This window comes from Varanus komodoensis, unplaced genomic scaffold (assembly GCF_004798865.1).
Source record: "Varanus komodoensis strain SLA01 unplaced genomic scaffold, ASM479886v1 scaffold1, whole genome shotgun sequence".
NCBI classification, from domain to species: domain Eukaryota; kingdom Metazoa; phylum Chordata; class Lepidosauria; order Squamata; family Varanidae; genus Varanus; species Varanus komodoensis.
This window is the reverse complement of record NW_025335268.1, coordinates 33,893,815-33,918,381: the sequence shown is the minus strand read 5'-3', so window position 1 is coordinate 33,918,381 and position 24,567 is coordinate 33,893,815. Positions and strand designations below refer to the sequence as shown.

General features: G+C 38.2%; 1 protein-coding gene across 8 annotated transcripts in view; it reads left to right on the top strand.

Annotated features, from left to right (window-relative positions):
- The window catches only part of MAP3K4 (mitogen-activated protein kinase kinase kinase 4), a 97,517-nt gene that overhangs the window by 34,939 nt on the left and 38,011 nt on the right, over positions 1 to 24,567 (top strand). For 7 of the 8 annotated variants that reach the window (XM_044421566.1, XM_044421509.1, XM_044421528.1 and 4 more), the window contains 9 exons: positions 8,018 to 8,211; positions 11,849 to 13,221; positions 16,593 to 16,835; positions 18,069 to 18,215; positions 18,799 to 18,956; positions 20,136 to 20,252; positions 20,620 to 20,719; positions 22,000 to 22,083; positions 23,261 to 23,527. In XM_044421566.1, the coding sequence (XP_044277501.1) occupies positions 8,139 to 8,211; positions 11,849 to 13,221; positions 16,593 to 16,835; positions 18,069 to 18,215; positions 18,799 to 18,956; positions 20,136 to 20,252; positions 20,620 to 20,719; positions 22,000 to 22,083; positions 23,261 to 23,527 (2,562 nt within the window). In that variant the 5' untranslated portion in view covers positions 8,018 to 8,138. The remainder of the gene's footprint in view (positions 1 to 8,017; positions 8,212 to 11,848; positions 13,222 to 16,592; positions 16,836 to 18,068; positions 18,216 to 18,798; positions 18,957 to 20,135; positions 20,253 to 20,619; positions 20,720 to 21,999; positions 22,084 to 23,260; positions 23,528 to 24,567) is intronic. The other variant, XM_044421534.1, reaches the window with a different exon arrangement.

Below are 24,567 nucleotides of genomic sequence, written 5' to 3'. Positions count from 1 at the left end.
TAATTAATGTTATTAAAATATTAGCTGCAATTTGGCTGTTAGAATGCAACAAGTGATTACAACACTAGTTCAATCACATCAAGTGAGGTTTATTAAAAAATAAACAGGGATGTTAATCTTAGATTAATTGCTGATCTGATTACTTTAAATACTGATAGAACAGATGTGGCTGCCACTGCTTCTTTGGATGCTTAAGCAAACCAGTTTTTAATTGCGAGTTTCAAAAATTAAAAAAACAAAAATAAAAAATAAATAAAATATTGAATTCATACACATACACACACACACACACACCCTTATATTTTTCTGTATACTAATAGACAGACTTTTATTAGGGATAATAATGCATAGACTTCAATGAAGGCAGCGCAGATTTAAATCAACCCTCACTGAAAAAATGTTGTAGCATCCAATATACCCAAAACATCAGTTTTTGCTGAATTAGGCATAAGCTTTGTTAGCCTTTCTAAGATACAAGCTACTGAAGTGAACCATTGAATAGACAAAACAGGATACTCCAATTCATTCTTTCATTCTTTCTTAAGACCCTGTGCAGCATATTTACATGCCCACAATAGAAATGGTAATACAGATTGTGCTCACCCTCAATCAGTACTTCCAATATCAAAGCAGACTCAGAAGCCGTAAAAACGGCAGGGATGAACCAATATTCTAACAGATGTTCCAGTTGCACGTATTGCCATTTGGCTGTAGTGGGCAAATCATATTTAGCGTGCAAAGCAGAGGATGGTAGAAAGTTATCATTGGGAGCTACAAACTGATCCAAAGAAAAAATCAGGCTGTCTGTCCAAGTCCACCGAAGAAACATTTCTTTGCCAGTCTTTGAAAAAACTGGCTTTCCTAACAGCTTACGAGTAATTTTGCATATGAAAGTAAAGCAAAGGAATGAAACTAAATGCCATCCCTCTCTTACTACCATAAATGTTGGAGGCACCCTCTCAGTTTTAATATGTGGGAACCCAGTACAATATATTTGGGGAAAGGATGCAAGCATGATGTTTCTAAAACTGACCAGGGAAAATCTAAGCTGAGCAGGAACCCCCACCCCCCAAAAATAGTACAAATGAACAAATAGGCGTGATGATGCAGAATGAAATCAAAGAAGCAAAAACCACTCTCTTTAATCAGAACCTGTATCCTTTTCAAAGATACTAATGCAGGAATGAAACCCCATAGGAATATATGAAAGAAATCATTAAATTTTGGAAATAATTGCCCTAAATAATGACATATTACAAACATCTTTAGATTATTTTGATTAAATTTATTTTATTTTGATAAATTCAGGCTTTCCTGTAGTATTTTTTGAAATGGGTCAGAATTCTGTATCCAGTAATGTTACCGTTATGGCCAGTGGTCTCCTTCCAGATTTTCCTTCTTTAATACTTGAACAAAGTACCAAACAAGGATGCCCACTTTCTCCATAGATTTTTTTTTAAAAAATTTGTTTGAAACTTCTGGCATGTGCTATGAGGAAATCCATGAATGTTCTTGTTGTGTCTATGATCATTTAGAATTTGAAATTATTCTTAATGCTGATAATCATTGACTGTTTGTGCCAACTCCAGTCATTCCAGTTTGATGCAGGTGATTAATACATTGGATGATTTGTCTGACTTTTCAATTAACTAGTCAAAATCTGAATTGATGCCTATTGGAGATATTTTATAGCATATCAACGAATTGGCAGTTTCAGTGGATTCCAGATCTTATTACTTATTTGGGAATATTTATTCCCAGATTTGTTTCTCAAAAGATGAAGTTAAATTTGAATAATTAGATTAATGAGATCTCACAGATATAGATGGATGTGTATCTCCAAAGATGAGCATGGAAAATCTGACATGGAGAAAAATTATATTTATCAGTTTCTAATAGTGCTAGTTATAGAGAACTATGAGTTCTGATTATAGTTTTCTGTTGCGAGAACAAGTAGAGCTGCCAGAAATCTTGAAGTTCCTTATCTGTTTAGCCATTGAGTCCAAAGGCACAGACATCTGGTGTGTAAGTTATTTCAAAATTTTGCTTGCAGCAGGAATTAGGGCAAATTTCTTTTTCCTGTCCCACCCCATTGTGTTCAGGCTGTATGTAAACACTTTCACTGACCACTTCCGCATCACTTTCTAATAACATTTGATCCTCCTGATTATATAATTCAGATTGCATTTTCATATGTTAATCTATAGGGTGGTATTTTAATAATGGGCTGTCAATAATATGCTGGAATAAGTACAATAACATCCAGAGCAATTAGTTTTGATTTTAAAAAATCCAAGCTACTTATTAGTTTATTGGCATTTCTTATCCCTGCTCTGATAGGATACATTGTATATTGATGGTACTGGTCCCTTCTGCTTCCTGCCCCCAGAAGAGTCACTAAACTCCATTTGCAGTTCTTTCCATACCAGCTATGTATGGATCTGCAGCCCCAAGTCAGAGAGATGTTCTGACCTCAGAGCTGCGGATTTAATAGATCTTTTGGCTATCCAGACACTATCTAGGAGTGCTAGATTTACTCTGTGTGACAGTTTTTAAAATAAAATGTTAAAATATTTTTCAAAAATTATTAAACTATACAAAGAGCAATAGCAGTATTGCGCCAAAGAAACCTTTCACAAAAATAACACGTGTAGCAGCATAGTATTAATTTAGGTTGCTTCAGAGGATGTTATAAGCAACCATGTTTTCTGCATTCACTGACTGTAGTTCATATGACATGATAAGCCACAGTATGTGATGAGTAAGCTCTGCCTTCCCAAGGAAGAGTTGGATGTTGTTGGTGAAGAAGTTGTTCTCTCACCTGTACCTCCGTTTCATTTTCCAGGAATAAGAAGAGGAGTACATGCAGCATCCCTTCATGGGTCTAGATGTGATGGTAGTGCAGTTCTTCATGCATAGCAATTGCCTCCTTCACAAGTTACAGAACAATTATTTTGAATTGGCTGCAATGGGTAGTTGTGAATCTTCTTCCACTCCAAACCTGAACTTCAGCACTTGTTTGCAAAATGGAGGGACCCAACATTCACAGGCTTCCCAGCAGATGAGGGAGGGGAGGATTTGGCTAAAGTGGAAGATGAGTGGCCTGAGCAGCCAGCAAAGGCTCCAGGAACAAGAATATGAATTTGACTCACACAGGACAGCAGGCTTTCTAAGGAAACACTGAACTGAATGAGAGAGGGGCATGCCAGATTTGGGAATAAAAGGCAAGGGAGACAGAAAGCTGCATAAGGCAGTTTTATTGTATGAGTTTTTTGGTGGTTGTAATATACAGAATTTGATTCACATGATGGGATGGTGTTTCAAGAATAGCAAGGGAGCAAAAGTTACTAATTACGGCAAGTGGTATCCATAAGAGCAACAGGTAGAGGGGGATAGAGAGTAAATGCACTCTGTAAAGGCAAGTAGAGTCGTACAGTGAATGATAGTCAATTATGGAAGGAGGGAAGGCAGTGAACCAAGAAACCATAGCAGCCAGAGGTGGTGTGGAGGGGGCATAGGGAGGATGCAGGGTTGCCACATTTTGAGCAATGGGAACAGCAAGTGAGCAGAAGAAGAGCTGGATTTGGGGACAGAGAAGTGCCAGTAAAAGTATTGCAAACAGATTTTGATTTACAATTGGCAGAAGCTGGCAAAACAAAACATGTCTGGCACATTTATTTAATTCTTTATTTGTAGCCCTCTCTTTTTTGTCTTACAAGGAACTTGATGCAGCTTACAAAATTGTCCATTATATTCTCAGAGCAACCCTTTGAGGTAGATTAGGCTGAGACTCACTTACTGACGCAGAATCACCCATTGAGCTTCATGGTTGAATATGGATTAGAACCTGGGTCTTCTGAGTCTCGGTCCAGCACTTTGACCAGTACAGTACACTGGAACCTAGTGGGCCAAGGTTGGATGCTCCTTTGTGGTGGCATCACCAGCCTTCCCTGTGACATTCCTAGGATATTGTCACTTGAAAGCCCTGTGGATACATGCCATTCAGGAGTTAGAGGACATAAGGGGAAGCAAGCCATTGAAGCTGCAGTGTATCTGGTTTTCTGTTGAAAGTAGCATGGGTTAGCAAACATACAGCCAACCCACTGTGGCTTATGATGTGTGAACTGGACCTTGAAAGGCACGTAGTGACTGAACCAAGCAGTTTTCTCTTAGGGAAATCTAGAATGGTGGTCCATGACCAGAAAAGCCCTGTTTCATGTACTGAAGTGTATCATCTCTGAAAGTGGAAGAATGTAGAACAGGATGTGAGATGTTGACTTAAGTAAAATGCTAGGCATAAATGAATCAAGGCAGTCTCTCAAGCACTCTCCCTTTGTTGCCCCCTAGCAAAAGGTATACTGTCACTGTAGGTTCTAGTATGCTGCTACTGGCAGGTAATTACAGACTTATCCTCCACGAATCTGCCAAATCCAATTTTTAAGGTACTTATCCATAAGCTTATCATTACATCTTGCAGCAGATTCCATCAATTAATTATGCATGGGATGAAGAGATTTTTTTTATCTGCTCTGAATTTCTGCCAGTCAACTGAGATAATCCTAAATTCTAGTACTGTCTAGCTGTACAATACACCTTTTGAAATGAGGTGACTGGAGCTTTACAGAATGACTTGGCCTGCATCACTGTTGCATCTGCAGAAGCTGTGGTGGCTTGTTGAAGCTGTGGCACATTGCCTAATTATCTGCCGGGAAATTATTTGCCACGTTGTCCAAACCTAGGCAGCATGGATTGTTCAAGGGGGAAACAACCCTCACAGAATCCAACAACAGCCATGGGTTTTGAAGGTTGTTTCCCCCTCAAATAAGACAGTGTCCCAGGTTTGAGAAGGTGTGTCCAAGGAGATAATTAGGCAAATGGTGCCTGGCATTTGTTAAGGCCTAAATAAGCCACTGTTACTTGTTTAAACTGTGGTGGTTGTATGAATCAGGTCAGTATTTCAAGACCTTAGAGCTATATAAATTACAGGAGTGCATCATGTTTAGCAGTATCCCAAGTCAAATTGGACTGCTTCAGAGACATTCCTAAACAAAGTGGAATTCTTTCCAAAGTGACCACAGTGAACGCTGGACTGTTCCACATCTTCATATGCATTTCAGTGCAAAACCTCCCTTCTTGACTTGGCTCATGCTATAAATGATCCTTCAGAGAAGACTGAGGACATGTTCAATGGTCACATGGTGTTATATGTGGAAGCTATTTCATGTTCATCCAGTTCTTTGTGGTCTGGTGGAGTCAGCATCACAGTTCTGTAATAGGAAGGAGAAAATTTCACACTGTTGGTTCTTCATGATTCATTCCTTCATGTTCTTTTGGACATACAGGACAATGCATTGTATCGAACAGATAGATTTGCAGTGCACCTTCATTTTCTGAATGTAATTGCCCATTTGGGGGCAATTACTAATACCTTGAGTGCTCACATCTTTATTTTCCAAAGCAACTTGTTTCTAAGCTGTAAATATCCTCTGGACTTCTACATTCTTATCGCTTCAGAGCTGACTTTATCATGACTGAGGAGAGGATTGTTCCTCCCTTCCGCATTAGTCTGACAGATGGTGACATTATCAGTCAGCTCGTTTTTCCAAAGACATAAAATAAGCACTTGCTCTTTTATCCGTTTCCTTGGCTTAGGCTGAATGATATCTCAAATGTCAATTGTGGTATTTATTAGGATCACAAAGCATGTATTGGTGATATTTAGAATAACCTCTTAAAGTCTTTGCAGGAGAGAAACATTTCGTACTAAATTAATCACTATATAAAAGTCTAATAAACTGAGAATGCTCATCTAAATACACTAAACATTTATCTTGAGCATTGCTTGACCTTTTAATCATATAAATCCAAAAGAAATTGAATGTAGGATATAATGGCCAATTTTTTTTTCATTAGGAGTTTGTGTTAAATTTTGTGATATAAGAAGTTATTGTGATATAAGAAGTTATTTTACTTTAATTGCCTGATATAAATTCCCTACTCTAGCTAATGATGTCTCTCCTTTTTGGTCCAACTTTCAACTTATGCTGAACTCACTGACATGGCTCCTACATGAGTTAAACAAATGGGCTTTTGGAGGATGAGTGGGAGAGCATCATGCCAAGCATTTCTGTTTGGATTCAACAGCCTGTGATTAGATCATTTGTAGTTTGCACATTGCAATGTGCAAACCCTATGGGTTGTTTTGAGACTGAGCAGCTCAGTGGCTAACTCAAAATCAAGTCATGGGTTAACTGCTGGATTATTTGGCCCCTAAACAACCTATTTGTCAAGATTCCCATGTCATGCTCAATATCCTATGTTCAATTTGATAATAGGTTATTGAAAAATAGCCTATAATCAGCTTCAAAGTGGCCTTGGTTTCTCCCACTCATGCTTGACAATCCATAGGTGGTTGTTAGATGTGAACCAGTGAGACTAGCATAAGTTAAAAGCACAACCAAAAGGGTGTGAAACAACCCATTGAAAAGAAAAATAAATGTACATGAGTACCTGGAAGCCTGCCAGAAAATGAGGGAATCCTTAGAATGGTGCGATAGTAAACATATAGTTGAATGTATAATATTGATGTATATTTATTTTTTAAATTTTGGTTTATATTCATAACAGCTAGGAACTTACTAAGGTCTAAGCTATTCTATATCAGTTTTGAGTCAATTAAAACATGACAAAATGAAGTTTAACATAGAAGATGTTTTACAGAACAAGTTACAAAGTAATATGAATTTGGGTTTTGATTTTCAAATGTGAAATGGCAGACCTGACTCTGAGAAAATATCACTGATACATGTCTAAGGACTAGAACTTAACCTTGGGCTGGTGAGTGTAGTTTTAAGTCGAAGAAGTAGATGTGAACATGTAAGTAATTTCAGATGAATTGTTTAACAGTAGTTTAGAACAACTTGGTTATGCATATGAACTAACAAACCTTGCTTGTATCACAGGGGAAACATCTTGTTGAAACTTCACAGTCTGTAGCTACTTGCAGCTGAATAACTTCATATTTGCATATAACGCTGCATGATACTTTTCTAAACTGCTATGCAATGTATATAGATTTCTATCTCAACAGAGATTTCTGTCTGTGACACAGATAGATTTCCATCTCAGACACAGATACATAATGCTGTGTCTGGGAGCTTTCATACAATCAAATCTAGCAATAGCTTTGGTTTTAATGAATTGGATTGACTTTTATTTCTTCTTGTAGATAAACCAAAGAGGCTATCATTAGTCTTAAATATAGCACCCAGGAAACCTAATTACATTAGGGCTTCAATTTGTTATCCTTGTTGCAACTTGAAAGTGTTGAATGTCTTTAGAAAACCAGACTGATATAACATGTGACTTTTCATATGGAGCCTCTCACCCTTTCAAGCATTTTCTTGTACCCCTGTCTGCCTCACAGTGAGGGAGGGGGCAGTACATATGAAGCTGGCTTATGTTGATGCGTCCAGTCTATCTATTGTCTCGGGCTCTCTTGATTTGGTACTCAGGGATTTTTTTTTCCCTGTCATAGCAAATATCTAATACCCTTTCAGTTGGGCAAGGGATCTGTATAGCCAAAAAATGGAATGATTTGGTGGTGCACTGTATCTCTCTGCATCTGTGAATAGCCTTACTAAGATAACACACGTGATTTGTAGGGCTATGCATGTTTGTCCAGGTTTGTCTTGGGCTAGAGGAACCTGTGATGCTAACTATTTTGTGGACAGAAATCTGTGGTTTTGCTGGGGTGTTCTGGAAATGTTACCACTTGTAAGCTTTCAGTTTGCTGGCAAGCAGTTGGGTAAAATTCCCACAAACACAGCTTTTTTCAACCAAAGATGGGAAACCAGTGTCCTAGCACAAGCTGGAAAAAACCGCTTTGCTGGGTCAGTTTCTGTATGTCACATGGGAGTGGCAAGAGTACAGAAAGTTCACAAAGTTGGGGTGGAGACATTAAATGGGCTGCCTTTTCTAAACTTACCTCTGTAACTTAATTCCTTTTATTGCTTAGGCAAGAGTGTAAGTTTGAAGATGTCACTTGTAAGATCTCCGACTCTGATCCCGAGGAGTCATCTGATGAAGCAAATACTGAAATTTTCTATGGAACCTCTCCTCCCAGCACACCGCGGCAGATGAAACGCATGTCAACAAAGCATCTGAAAAATAATGTTGGAGGGAGATCTGCCAGCCGTTCTGCTTTGAAAGGTATGTATGAGAACTTACATCTGTTGTATTCGAAAGACAGGCCAGGAGTAAGTTTGCATTCCTTACTACTGCTCTAGTGTTCTCTATTTAACTGTTACTACGCTTTTTTCTTGCACTATCATTTTGTTAAGTTTATATTAAAAGTTGAACAGAAGGGCATGTCGTGAGCAGAGCTGGCTGGAGCCAGGGGTCAGACTAGATGGCCTTGGAGACCCCTTCTGACTCACTCTGTTTCTGTGTTTCTATGAAGCTGCTTTTGCTTATTACTTTTAGTGTTGTAGAAGCTGGAAATGCAATGCTAGTATTGAGTGAGTGAGAAGGAGGATGAAGAGCCATAACAAATCATCTTTCTTTTCTACTGAGTGATAGTCGCCACATGTCTGCCACCTTTGGCTGAAGCCTTCCTCTTCCTTACCCTCAAATATAGCATCAGATGGTTCAGGTGACCACCCTCAGAACCTTCCTTTTCTCCAAATCTCCCAGGAGTAGTTTGGAATGACTGTGCTCTTGGATGCTGAATGGGGAGCATGAGAGGGCCTTGGATTGCTGGGCCATGGCCTGTTGTCTTCCAGTTCATGTGGCACAGTAAAGCAGGGAGAGTAAGAGGCCAGAGTTACCAAGTGTATTCATAATAATAATGAGAGATATTCATTTAGAAGTTCAAAAATAGGGACAGAGGAAGCTGATTTATACCAGGTCAGACTATTTATCCATCTAGCTCAGGATTATTATTAGTCTGAGCCCAATTCAAGGTGCTGGTTTTGACCTATAGAGCCCTAAATGGCTTGGGACCAGGATACTTGAAGCAATGTCTCCTTCCTTATATCCCCTCATGCCCCTTAAGATCTGTGGGAGAGGCCCTGCTCCGGGAACCCTCCTTGAAGGAGGTAAAAAGGGCATCTACTCGGAGTAGGGCCTTCTCTGCAGTGGCACCCAGACTGTGGAATATGCTTCCTAGAGAGGTTTGCCTGGCACCAAGCCTATATTCTTTTCAACACCAGGTTAAAACCTTTTTATTTAAATGTCATTTCAAGAATTAGAGTTTTTAGATTTTTAAAGTTAACAGTCACGTTTTATTATTTTTTCCATTTGTATTTATTTATGTTTCTTATGGTTGTGATTTATTCTCTTTTGCTTATTATTGGTTTAATTTGATGGTATTCCGTTAGTAATGATTGTACTTATAATAATCTAGTTGTTATTATTTATTGTATTATGCGTTGTATTTTCATTGTTCTGATTTTATATTCTGTAAGTCGTCTTGAGACATTTAGTGAAATGATGGGATAAAAATGTTGTATTAAATTAAATTAAAAATTAAATTATTGAACTATGGCAACTTTCCAGTTTTTCCTCTTTATGAGCCACTTCCATGATGAGCCAGTGGGATTGATTCTATACCAAGTGTTAAAACTGAACCATCAGCATACAAGGCCTCCTTGTCCTATGTACCTTCCTCTGTTGGTAACCCTGATAATGACTGAAGAACAGTTTTTTAACTTGCATACCTATATGCCATATTGGTGAAAAATTATGAACTGCTCCCATGAGGATTAGAGAGAGCTTTTTATTGGCTGATTTTGTGGTAATGCCTCATGTTCAGATGCTTTTTCCAAAAAGTAATATTGGAAGGTTGTGAGTACCCAGTATCTTTCATTAGCACTGCGTGAGCCCTCATGCACAGCATTAGTATCGACAGCTTTTTCAGCATTGTGCTTTGTAACATGATACTGATTGAACTACCTAAATATCACATTGTTTGCCACACTAAGATGACATACAAACAATGCCGCATCTTAGTTAGCATTATTTCAGGTACAGTAACCAAATGCTACAAGCCTAGGAAATATATTCTGCTCTGATTTTCTGCTCCTTCTCTTAGGCATTTATTGCAACATTTGTAAAATGATATGTGTGACTATTTTGTTTTGTCATAGAGTCCTAAAGTAACTAAAGTACATTGGTATTATATTATCCCATTTTTTTCAGAAGAGGCCTGAGAGTGAGAAGTTGCTTTGCTTAAATCCACTAACTGAATCCATAACAGAGACAAGATTTAAAGTTAGAATCTTTGTAGCCTCATCTCTTTGCCAATGCAGTAAACCTACTTTCCGACACAGTTGCACATAGCACTTAGTTCCTATATATTTATTGTAACAGGAAGAGAGTGTTCAAAACTTGCCAGGAAAGTGGTTAGTGGTTCAGGTACAATGGCATCTCTGCTAAAGCAGTAATGTGTAATACATTGAGTGGGTATTTGCATAGAGCAATTTTTATAATGTATAGAGCGGGAGACAACCACTGCAAAATGAATGTTTTATGACTGTTTACAGCAGTAAGTTTAAACTATATAGAAGGTTCAGGAGGCTGAAAGGAAGGTAGGGAGAAGGAGAAGCTTGTTCTGCACTTCAACTTTTTTCCCTCAAGAGCATTGCAGCAGCAGTACAACTCAGCTGAGGGGTTGAAGAAATTGCACCAGCAATTTCCTCCATCCTTTGCAGCTTAGTAATGCATTTGTAAAGGCAATGGACCTGGTATAGCTATTATCTATATATCCATTTACAATTAATCTGTTTTATGTATGCACACATGCAATGTTATCCTTTTCCATGTTTAGAGTTTGTAACATTGGCTGTATTTTTAATAAGATCTTTTTAGGGACCCTAGTAGCGAAACATTTCTCCTCCATTCATTCATTGTGTCAGGTTATGTGCTCTTTGGAGTGCTGCTGAATCACTGATTCCAGCTGCCATGTCTAGCAAAAGAGATAATTATAATGAGAAGTCAATTCTTATAATTACAATTAGTACAACAGAATGTTTCCATTAGCATGGTTTCAGAGTTAAGCCTATTATTTAAAAAGCTCCACAATGTAATTATATCTGCCTTTTATTATAAAGTGACTCAGCATTGCCTTGATTTTTGTGAGTGAAATGCTTTCAGGGTTTTTACATGTGATGATCAATTATTTCTATTAAATCATTCATGACTGTCTAACAAAATATGCATTTTGAAAATGTTAGGGTAGAATATAGTTTAAGCTCAATGCTAGGAGGAGAGAAGCACTCAAATAGGTTTTTTTACTTAGAGTAATCTATCAAGGTTTTTAAAATATATATTAATGGTAGCAGCACAGAATTGTAGGTTTAAGGGAAGCATTTATTTAGAGGGTGGTTGTATAGTAACTGGAACTAAGTGCATCATTTTCACAAATGGAGCCACAGAGAAGGTTTGGCATGGCCCACAAAGTGCTGTACTGTTTCATTATGTAGGAAACAGCTATATGATTGTCTTGCTTTGCCTGCAGCCACCATGCACATTCTCCAGCTATTGGTTAAATACTGGTTTGCAAATCACTGTTTTGAATACATTGACTATGATGGCAATGAACTCAAAAACACATGGGCAGAATATTTCATTGCTATTTGTGACAGGTTTAAAATTATTGATTTATGAACCTTTTATATAAAGCACTGTAATTAATCTGGACTTTGGTATGCTTGTGTCATGTGTACTTGGCATGTTACAGAACTGAAAGCTTATAGGAATGGAAGGGATAAAAAAGAACTATATGCAGCTTTTCTGAGTGCAAAAAACCCAACAGCAACTCCACCCTGTTCTATTTTATTACTTTCAGAGAAGATGAGCTCACCAAACCAGCTGTCTAACAAAGACAATGTCAAACCCCTTGAGAACACAGAAGAGCACAGCTATAAGCAGGGGAAAAAGATCCGAGCCACACTAAGGACTACTGAAAGGGATCACAAGAAAAACGTGCAGTGCTCATTCATGTTGGACTCCGTCAGTGGCTCCTTGCCAAAAAAGTCAATTCCAGATGTTGATCTCAATAAGCCTTACCTCAGCCTTGGCTGCAGCAATGCTAAGCCTCCAGTATCTGTACCTGTGCCTATAGCCAAAACTACACGCCAGACTTCTCGAACTGATTACCCAGCAGACCGCTTAAAGTTTTTTGAAACACTGCGGCTTTTGTTAAAGCTTACCTCAGTTTCCAAGAAAAAGGACAAAGAGCAGAAAGGACAGGAAAGCACTGCCTCTGTTGAGTTAAACCGATCCAATGAACTGATCTGGCTTGAATTGCAAGCTTGGCATGCGGGCCGGACTATTAAGGACCAAGACCTGTATTTGTACACAGCCCGTCAAGCCATCCCTGATATTGTCAATGAAATCCTTACTTTCAAAGTTAACTATGGGAACCTCTCCTGTGTAGGAAATGGAACTAGTCTTAATGGTACATCAGGAGGACAATGTAAAGCAACCCATGGAACTAGTGCTATGGGTTACTCAAGCTACCATGAACACCTCCATCGCCAACGGGTCTCATTTGAACAGGTAAAGCGGATAATGGAGCTGCTAGAATATGTAGAAGCACTTTATCCATCTCTGAAGGCCCTTCAAAGTGACTATGAAAAGTATGCTGCCAGGGATTTTCAGGACAGGGTGCAGGCACTCTGTCTCTGGCTCAACATTACAAAAGACTTAAATCAGAAACTAAGGATTATGGGAACTGTTTTGGGCATCAAGGATCTCTCTGACATTGGCTGGCCAGTGTTTGAAATCCCTTCTCCTCAGCCATTCAGACACAATCCAGAGGATGAGGATGTAGATGAGGACAGGGAAAACTCGGGAGCGTGCACAGAGGAAAGTGAAGAAGAAGAACAAATCTCTGAGGAAAATGTGGAAGAACTCAGACAAGCCATCCAGAATAATTTTGCCAATAAGTCAAATTTTGACTTTGAGGCACAGGACCATTTGTCAAAAAAGCTTGACAGGCTTGTATCTGAGGATGACTCAACTTGCTGGGCTGTCACAGAGTGCAGCAGTGAGGCAGACTGCAGTAAACACTGTTTGACTTCTATCTATAGGCCATTTGTAGATAAAGCACTGAAACAAATGGGGTTACGAAAGCTAATTTTAAGACTGCACAAGTTAATGCATGGTTCCTTGCAAAGGGCACGAATGGCATTGATAAAGAGTGACCAGCAGTTGGAGGTAAGTTTGGAGGAAAGGTTGAGGTAGTTGGTTTGCTTTTTGTTGTCAATGGTTTTCAAGCAACAGTTCCGTTTGGTCACACTTTCTTTACAAAAACCTTTATTTTGCAATGTGTGTGTGTATGTGCCTGCATGTGTGGGCACACACATACTTGTACACCCTCAGTTGTTCTGTGTTATACAGTGCCTTGTTAATGAGTTATCTAAATTACTGGAATGTGATAAAAACACAATCTGGTACTCTGCTGTCAGACATGCGGGACTTGAAGTACATGTATGTCCTAGTACCAACAGAGAAGCCACAATGCATCCTTTATGGGCTCCCTGAAGTGCTGGTCCCTGAATTGCTACTGTAATTGATGGGAAAGTAGAAGGATGAGGAAGAGTTCGTTGCTCAACTCCCTACCCCCTGGATCTTCAGTTAACTTTCCCTCTTGCTCCTTTTGCCTGCTTGGCTAGTGACCAGCATTGACTACACAATGGACTTGTGGCTAATACTAGTGGACCAAACTCTAGAAATGATGGTGACATGTTCCGAATGGAATGCTTTATTTGTTGCATTAATGATTTTGGTTTCTGAACAGTTGATACACTGCAGATTTTAAGACACAAATATGCCTTGCTACGAATATGAGTAAGATATTTTCCAGTATTTGTAAAGCATAGGGTAGTGAAGCAGTCCCTACAAGAACTAGAACAGAATGTGCTGTGTATGTGGAATATGTTCAGTTTTCAAAATTCAAAAAATGGATTGGCACAGAGAAGTTTGAATAATAATGCTTTTGTATTCCATGTTCCTCCAAGGAGGTCAGAGAGGCATTCCTGTTTTTTCCTTCAGCATTTATCCGTGCTACTATCCCATGAGGTAGGTTAAGTTGAGAGGTAATAGCAGGCCCATAGTCACCCAGTTCATTTCAAGGTTGAGTGGAGGTGTGAACTCAGGATTCCCCAGTCATAGCCAGTGGCTCTGACTTCTCATTCATTTAAATTTGGCTGTGACTACAGAAGGACCTTTCAAAATTCACCAACATGTATTAGTTACTGGATGGTGTTGAAAGACCCCAAATGTTAAAGGAATGTGCTTCTTGGGAATATATCTTACAGAGGATAAATCTCACAATTAAAAAAAAACAAACATTTTTACCTCAAGTATGACTTTTAACGTATTTATACTGTCAAGTTACAGGGTTATGGTATTGTAAATATACAGGTAGGTATCATGAATTCCCTGTTGTGCCTTGTATAGCAAAGTGCTTTAATGACCATAGTATAATTTCAAATCAAATTGATAACCATAAAATGGAATACTTTTGAAAAGCAGTATAAGGTCAGTTTTCCTCTCAGATAGGATTTACTACTGCTAATCTCTGGCCACCATAGCTTCTTTGTGAAATGGCCCAATTTTGATCCATGTGCAAAATAATATCTCATCTAGAAATTTTCCCCTGATATCTAACCTGCTTTCCTGCTATCAGATTTTTGAAATGTAATTGCGAAGACATGATTATTGCAGTCATTTTACACATTCGGTTATAATATAAGATATCTACTAATATAGAGTCATGTTTTCCTACTGTTTTTATAAAGAATCACAACAACTATAGGGAATGTATTTTTATGTGATCTTAAGACGTCCATTTTGGAAATTGAGGTGTGGAGGTGAACAGTGAGATTTCAGAAACAATGTGTTTTTGAACTGGATCTGTGATACAAAGTGCCTGGGGTTGGGATGGAAAACTTTAATAATTTTCACAATCTTACACAAAAAAGGGCTGCTTAATTGATAAATTTCCAATCTAGAAGTCTACTGTTCTTTCTGCTATCTAGAAAATGCTAAGCAAATTTTTATATACTGTTCAGTGCTTGCTAAATAATGAATGGTGGATGACTTTTCATTTTAGCAATGGTATAATTCCTAGTATATCCATTCCTGAAATCTGATTCTGGGTTTGAAATTATAACATGTGTGGGTTGAGAGGATGTAAAGAAAAACATTAGATACTGTGGTGTTGTGAAACCTAAGACTTTGTTTTGGATTAATATACTTACATCCCTTTAGTTCATTTGCATCATGTCTGTTTCTACTTGCAGAAAGCAAGAAAGGAAAATCAGAGAGATGTTAATCATATTATTTATTTCTTAAGCTGGATATGTTCAAATGTCACAATGTGGAATGTGCTTTGAAAATGGTTTGGAAATGTGAGAGGGGATTTCTTTGTATCAAGCCTGGCATCAGCACTTGGCCTGCTAGAGAAGTTGCTGCCGCCCCAGTGCAGAGCCCACTAACACGCCTGTCACACTGGGCAACTGGGTCTCCAGATGTGTTGGACTACAACACCCATGTTTTCCAGCTAGTAGTTAGGGTTTATAGCCCAACACATCTGGAGGACAGAAGCTTGGAGAAGGGCAGGGTCACTGTGCATGCAATATGCAGTTTTGGTTGATTGTGTAGTTCTGGATGTTCACATTATTGCCATGTTGGTTCTACAGCATTGGACATGAAACAGACTGATGTACAAAATCCTGTGATTACCTAACCCCCTTCAAAATGGGAACACAAAGTTAATTACAGGCATACACAGGTGTATTTAATCACTTGTTACATCATATCCCTTTCCCAATGGTGATACCTTTTTATTTATCAAATTCAAAAACTTTAATTTTCTAAAATTTCAAAAAGCAAAAGTTTTATTGGATTATACCCACGTTTCTTAAATACTGGAGTTTAAAAACAATAGCTCAAAAACAGCATATTGAACACTGTATACATGTTTGGGTCATTGATAGAGTGATTACTTTAGCTTGTTAAGATTTAACATTGCATGTAGTCCTGTATAAGCCACTTCCTTTTAGCGACATTTAGCAGATTTCAGTTAGATGTTTTTCAAAGTTAGGAAAGTTGCAAATTAAAATTATGGTTTGTATTTAACATGCATGTGGCTGATTGATAACATTTTGTTCACTCTGATATTGTGTGTTTTCTGGGGAAACTCATTTTTATATAATTTGCTCCCAATTAAATAATGAAGTTTTGCCTCATGGGCTTTGGACCTTTCTTTCCCTTGCATATGAGCATTTTGTACTGCATAGCAAGTTTTTGAAAGTATGGTTACCTTTAAAAGCAGGCTTGCTAAACAGCACAGGATATTTTTGAGGAACTTCAAATGCCCTGTGGTTGAGCAAATGTGTTCTATGATTCTCTGGACATCTACAACTATAATGCTGCAATTTTGACAGAACATCAGCTTCTTTGAGCTTACAGCAATTTTTTGAAGGTGGCATTTGGGAATTTGCATGTGAGAAGTTACTAGCTTGATGGGAGGAAGAAAGATTTTCAGATTGTTTTGTTATATAGTATTTATTTTTTGTTAGTTTTCAGAGTACCCAGATCCCATTTTATGTTCAGATTATGTGCAGTTGTCAAATTCTCCAGCTTCTTCGGATCAAAAATGCAGTACTGTGTCATGGGAAGAGCTGAAATCTATGGATTTACCATCTTTTGAGCCTGCATTTCTAGTTCTTTGCCGAGTTCTTCTTAACGTTATCCACGAGTGTCTCAAATTAAGGCTGGAACAGAGGCCTGCTGGGGAGCCGTCTCTCTTGAGTATTAAGCAGGTTTGCCTGATGTGTTTTATTGACTTTTCCCCTATTTTTTGTTGTAAGGTTAATATTGTTTCATAGAAGAATGTACAGTCTGTATTTTGCTTCACCGGCAGCATGAAAAGACACATAGGGTACAATCCTATGCAGGTTTAGACAAGCAAAAGGTCTACAACTCCTAGCACGCCCTGACTATCCATGTTGCAAGTTGTAGGACTCTTTTCTCTCTACACACGCGCAGGATTATGACCTTAATAGATAAGAAAATGTGATATTATCCACAGATAATTCTAACACTTCAAAAATAATGTCCTAATCTTACCAAAGTTGCCTTTATATAATGTGCTGCTTCTTCTGAATTGCCAGCACTTATAAGCAATTTAAGAGACAAGTTGTATGCTGGTGTTTCTGTTACTGGTAAGAATTGAGACAATTATTGAGGATTCTGTGGAGGATCTCTTGAACCTTTGCCCACTAAATGAATGTAGATTATTTGTTTATTTGTTAAATTTTTAGACTGTGCCTTTAGCCCTGTTATTAGATAATTAGAGTTAGGTATCAGTACTATTCATTTAATGAGATTAATATCACATATGATTCCAGGGACCTGAGCTAATGTATATTATCCTATCCAGAAGTTTTACAGTCAGGATTATCTATAAACTCTCTGAAGCTGCATTACCTTGTATCTGGTCCTTAAGTCATACAGCTTCTGAGAACTGTGTAAGGCTACCTGGTTAAAGTTAAATTTATTTATTTGATACATATCTACTTTTCAGTCAAAACATTGGTACTGATGGCAGCCAACACAATCTAAATTCTTTAGAAGTGGCATAAGCCATCCCCCACCCCTTGATTTAAACACACAATCTTGAAAATAGGAGGGCAGCTTTTTTTCGAGGGGGGATTGTTTTAAGTCTTACTAAATTATAAAGTTTTGACAATAATGATGGTGTGAGATTTATGGTGAGGTGGATTGGGTCCATATACTAGCACTGACCATCACTGATTGTCAGATTATTCTACTCATAAATGAAAAGTAGCTGTATGTCAAGATGAATGAGAAAAAAGGGTGTATGAGAGTTAATGCAGTAATTGTAGAATTTCTGTTGCATAACCCTTTTACCTCATAAAGAAGCAGTTTTAAATTTATGAAAGACAGAATTTATTAAAATTGTTAGATAAGTTTTACATTTCTAAATTGGAAAACACCAGATTGATGACTGTTCATGGACTGTTTCCATCCAGTTAGTACGAGAGTGTAAAGAGGTCCTGAAGGGTGGTCTGCTAATGAAGCAATATTATCAGTTTATGTTACGTGAAGTGTTAGATGACCTACAGAAGAACAACTGCAACATTGACCCTTTTGAGGAAGATCTGCATAAGATGTTGATGGTAAGTAGCAGTTCATTGCAACTTAGCAATTCAAGTTTATAGGCTTTAGCAACTGACACCAAATAATCTGTTTTCAGTGTTATATCTAAAGATGCCCCAGTGTCAAGTGATCTTAGCACATGTACATTTGGGTTAAGGCACCTCTATTTATGAAATCATATACAGTGAGGATATGAAAACAAATACTATTATAAGTCTGCTTTTCTTCAACAATACTCTAGGGTTAACTGGTTTTGCCTCATCCAGCCTGAACATGAATGTATGTCACATTTAGAACACAATCCCTTATTTGGATAGATCTTGTTTTTTCTGAACCAAAAGATGACAAACTTTGTACAGTTACATTTGAATTGAGATCTAACTCTTAGGGTTTTTTTTTCTTTTTTATGGTAATTTACCAAGTTGTCTCAATGCAAAGCTGGTAGAAATATTCTTGTTTGGTAAGGGAGAAGGGCAGAATGCAAACTATTTCCCATTTTATGAAGGCACCTTCATATTATGGGTGGATAATTTGCTGCAGCATTTTGTGTGTAGAAGCATGTTGTGAAACAACAGTTTAAACTGCCTTTCCTCCTATTTCAAGGTTTATTTTGATTATATGCGAAGCTGGATCCAAATGCTACAGCAGTTACCTCAAGCATCTCATAGTTTAAAAAATCTCTTGGAGGAAGAATGGAATTTTACCAAAGAAATAACTCCTTATATTCGGGGCGGTGAAGCTCAAGCAGGAAAACTCTTCTGGTAGAGCTCCTTATTACTGTGATTCTCATGTCCATTTAGCTCAGAATTAAATGTTATTGATTGGAAATGTGGCACTTGGTGTGAAGTTCCGGTATTTGTTTTTTAAAAAATAAATGATAGTTTCCTGATATTTCAGTTCCCTTAAAAACTGCAGTAAATTCTTAAGTTGCTTGCTTGTTTCATCAGTGTGAAAAGTTGTTCTTAACTAAATAGCTAATAGAAATTGAATACCAAGCAGGGCACGTATGAATGATGTTGAGGGAACATACTTTACTTACACAGAACTTAACTACCCCCTGCCATTGTCATTCTTATCCTCTGTTGTGCCCCTTGATCCACCAGCCCTCCTTTTGTATGCATTGGCACGGTCCAAGTATTCTGCCTTGTGAGCTTTCAGCTGTTGCTTCATGTTCTTCAAAAAAATTGCTTTTCCTGTGCTTTTCCCCAAAGAAACCAGACTAGGCTGCTATGTCACTGTGGCCAAATATTCGTGACATGTCCTGCATCTAGAAAGTATGTGCGAAGCAGCGGTTCTCATGTCTGGTCTCCTTACCTTGCTGTGTTTTTGTTCAATAATAAGAAAGCTTTGGTTCAGTAGAGATCTGTAGAATAGCTGTGTGTGGATGTGGCACATGGTTTTGTATTCTTAGTGTATGCACTGTGCTTGCCTGGCTTGTTTTATATCCTGGTTAAAGTTTTATATTGGTGTGTTTCAAACTCTCATAGAAAAATATTATGTGAAATAGTTTTAGTGAAAACTGTCACAGCTTCCATAGCAATATGAAAAAGTCAAACATTGTTGAAGCCACTATATCAGAAATATCTAATTCTAGCTTACAGATAAATCCTACTGAAATAAACAAACAAAATGAATTTATTTCTTTTCCCACTGTGGAAGTTTACATTCTTAAGAAATGATGTTACCTTCATTTAGCTTTTTCTTCATCCTGAGTAGCTTAATTTCTTTCTGACTTGTATCCACCTCACTCATTAACAATTAGTAAGGAAGACAATAAAAATTCAATATGCTCTGCTTCTGCATGAATTATTTCACACATACCTTACTACTTTTCATACTTTCCTATTTGTGGCCATGTAACCTTGTACTGCTTTGGAGGTTTCAATACACAAACTTGTTTCTTTTGTGTGCTGAAGTGACAGTTGTTTTCATTTTTTCAGTGATATTGCAGGAGTTCTGCTAAAATCAACAGGTATCTTTTTGGACTCTGGCTTACAAAAGAGCTGTGACGAGTTTTGGGCTACTGCTGATGACAGCCCTGCTTCAGATGAAATCAGGTGCTTCTTTGTTTTTCTTTTGCTCTTACACTTTTTCAATTAATGTTCAAGACGCTTTACTGCATTACGTATGTCTTTACATGCAGCAACCTGATTTATTTTTTAAAACACCAGCCAAAATTAATTAATCTGTACTAAGTCTAATAGTGCCCATACATAATAGCTTGAGAACAATGTTTATACATTGTTTCTTTAACTTGGTTTTGTACTTTTATGTAGAATATGTCACCTTAGCAATCCGAAGTACATTTTTAGCTTTGTGCATACTTTCATTCCAAAACCAGACCATGTGGTGATGTTCTTTAACACATTTGATTACATCTCTGAAAGTGCATTGAAATGACTGCATTCTGTTCAATTTTTGTAGGAGGTCTGTTATAGAGACCAGCCGGGCACTGAAAGAGCTGTTTCATGAAGCTAGAGAGAGAGCATCCAAAGCTCTTGGCTTTGCTAAGAGATTAAGAAAGGTAAAAACAGGAAGGGGTTCTAAATAATGTACCAGGTCCAGTTGGTTCATATATATACCTTGACAAGCCAGTTTGATGTGCACACAGACTGTAAAGGATATGGCCAGAGGTATGGTACATATGTGACGGAATGTTGCTCTATGCTATGATTCAAATGGGGATAGCTCTTCTAAGTTTGGAAAGCACGGGCAACGCACACTTAATTTGGAGACATAGTCTCACATGCTCTCATTAGGTTCAAATAAAAAAACAAGATTTATTTTATCAAGATTTTTCTCAGACTTGTGCAAATGTTCCAGCAGAGAAAAATGGCTTGATTAGTGAGCCTAACCCCACCCCACCTCCAGGATATGAGTCTAATACATTTGACTAATAGATAAGAAAGATGCAGACTTGGGAAATTAGTCTTCCCATATATGGAGGAGAAGAGGACACAAGGGAAATAGCAAAGAAGGAGATTGGAGGCCTGCACACCAGAGGAAGCTTTGATGTTGGTGAAATGGCGGAAGTACAGGGGTGAATGTAGATTTAGAGGAGAAGGAAAAGAAAGAAAAATGAGATAGAATTAGTTGATAGGAAGAAAGAGAATCTAGAGAATGTTGTTTCTAGATTAGGTCATGAAATGTTGGGGATACAGAACACCTGCGGATATCTCAGTTTTAGTTTTAATTTACAAAGCACAGGGTGCTAGCTTCAGGCTACTTGGTCACTCTTGATGACATTGTTATCCAGGAAAAGGAACAAGATACCAGCCAGGGTTTATTCAATGATCATAAGTGTTCATGAGGATAACCAAATGGAGGCTAAGCCATTCTTAGGGATCCCACAGTCAAAACAATTTGATTAAAATTAGAGATGGTTGTCAGTGGAGTTTCTCCTGGATGTTCCCATTTAGATTTAAGAATTAGTGCTTCTTGAGACTTGTTTAGAAGTTCTTTTCATGCACCTTACACTGTTTTCTTAAACATCAAATATAGCACTGTTATATCTTCATGGATAATTGGTTGGGAAATGACAAGATAATTTGTCATACATTCATAGGAGTCTGCCAGTTAAGGCTTAATCAAATCACAGTCACATTTCCAAGGAGGCTCTTCATTGTACAGCATTGCAGAGCCCAGTTATCATTCCTGGCAGCTATAGTAGTAGTTCTGCCTTCCAAAACGAAATGGATGCCAGAGCCAAGATCCATTGTCCAGTCAATCCAAGGGCAAAACAGAAAAACAGCACATCTTCTCTGTAACAAATATGATTTTTAAAAAATCTCTCCTTATTCGTAGGACCTTGAAATAGCAGCAGAGTTCACATTATCTTCCCCTGTGTGTGAATTCCTCAGTGCCCTAAAAGCTCAACAGTACACAAAGGTAAAATCACCCTTGGGGCTTAATGTCATTAGAATGCTAACAGTATGTTATTTGGACATAACGCTCACTGGGGATTATTCCAAAGTAAGCATGGTAGAACTGTCATCTAAATGTGTTAAATGGGCAGGTAAACCAGATATGTCAAGTATGTGCACTTTGAACTACTAAGACCAAGATCCAAAGGGCCAGCTAATGCTGGAGTGGGGAACTTAAGGCTTTTGGGCCAATCCAGCTCTCCTGGGTTCCTCAGATAGTTACAACCCCAATTTCTCCTGCCAGCTGATCATTTGGTGATTTTGCAGCTTTTGCACATTTCCCCCCATAAGAGGTTGAAATCCTGCTGCTAAAGCTTAGTTACTTGGCGGTAAGAACTTTAAGCTAATAATGGGCAATTTTTTGACCTGCCCATCATTGGACAGCAGTCCACTTTCAAATTCTCCAAAATAGAATTTGTTCCTAGGGCTGAAAGACACTCCCTTTCCCTGAGTTTCTGGAAGCATTATGTCACTAATGCAATAAGACTGTAACTGAATTGTATCACTATAGACTACCTGAGGATTTCACACAATGCATTGCTTATTCCTACATAAAAACTTCCTGCACACGGAGGACAACTAGCATGACCCGAGGAAGAGCAATAGCCTGACCATTTCCTAGATACGCAAAAAAGTTCACCCATTGGAGTAGGAGAGAAGCAGGGTGGAGGGAATGCATTCCCACTTTGACAAGGTGCTTCATTGCTTCTGTTTCACTGTCCAGCAAGACTGGGAATGAGTCACCTTGTTTCTGAAACAATCTGCAGGTGTTCCTTTTTTCTGTGCTGTGTAAATGGGTAGCATAGTAAAACGTATTTGCCTAGTTAGCTTAGCACTGGAGAGATGAATTTTCCCACCTCCCTGGGATGAGATCAGTGCAGCTCATTTGCATGAATTCTCAGCACTATGTAATCTTGCCCTGTGTGTGATTCCCGATTGACTAAGTTCATGAAGAATGTGAAGACAGTATGCCTCTTTGTGGGGTGTGTGCGTGTGTTGGGAGACAGCTACCCTTGCATATGAAATGTAAAGATGCACTTGTGGTTCCTCCCACAACCAGGCCCCACAGCATTTCATTTGCAATGTGTTTGCGATGTGTTTCCAGGTTCTAATAATTTGAATCACATTTGTTTGTTCTGTAGGTACAAATCCCTGGACTTGAAAACTTACAGATCTTTGTGCCAGGTAGCCTGGCAGGGGAGAAAACTATTATCCTGCAGTTGCTTAATACCGCTGCAGGAAAGGACTGTTCAAAAGATTCTGATGAGGTTGCAGGTGAACCGTTCCTACTTATGACAAAACATAGTGATAAAGATCATGAAGGTGATAACAGCTGGAGCACTTGGGAAGGACAGCCTGTCAAAATAGTCCCTCAGGTGGAAACTATTGATACACTTAGAAGTATGCAGGTAAAGATTTTCTATATTAGTATTTGAAGTTCTTTTTACTAGTTATTGTTTATAGACAATAAAGTTAAGAGATGCTCCTTTTCACAGCTAAAATATATCAGAAATATTAATAGACAGGGATGATAGGCACTTAAGAATTTAATGTTCTGGTTTTAGGCATTCTCAAAAGGTGTTTAATTTTTAAAAGATTCTTAAGTTGTAAAGAAAGAGCGTATTTGTTTCTGGAGATTTTTGCACCTATTGGTGGCAAATTAAAGGTTAGTTAATCCAAGATTTGCAACAGAATATGCCAAACATATTCCACAATCATTTTGAATATTCAAGCTCAGATAGGGCCAGTTGGGGGTTGCTACATGACATATGAACCCAGACAGTATAGGTTAGTCATGGTAAAACCATCCACAGTTAATGGGAGGATGGTTAATTGTTGGTTAACCATTGGTTGTTAAACCTATAATATCTCTATGGATTGGGCCCACTTTTCCCAAGATTTCATTCCAAGGTAAAAAATTTATACTCTGAACTAGAGGAAGAAGTGATGTAACAGAAATGTAAGGTTAATGAGTTGTAAGATAAGCCAAATGTCTGCTGAGAACCAGCCTATTTCTGGTAATTGGAATGGGGGCAGGAGACACACTGTAGAGTAGGGAAGGGTGTGAATTTCCAGTTCAGTGGTTCATCATCAAGTCAAGTGAGCAGACCATTAAGTAATGTCTGAAGTTCCTTCCATCTGGTCCACAAGCAGCACAAGTCTCCCTGAAGACAGAGCCACCTTCATTTGCAAGTGAGGGAAGGAGGTGAATTCAGTTTGAAATCAACCTCCAACGTGGGCAAGAACTAACTCTGCAAATTAGAGGGATCATCAGCTTGATAGATGTTTCTTGTTAATGACTTTCATATTTTATGCTCTATATTGTAAAACCAGCCTCAACTGCCCAGCCTAATGTAGTAAAGAGTGTGGTTAGTAGGCTTTCTGCCATGATCTTCTGGGAAAGGAAAGGGGAGAGACATGCTCATTTTAGCTTGATTCCAAGTTCCTT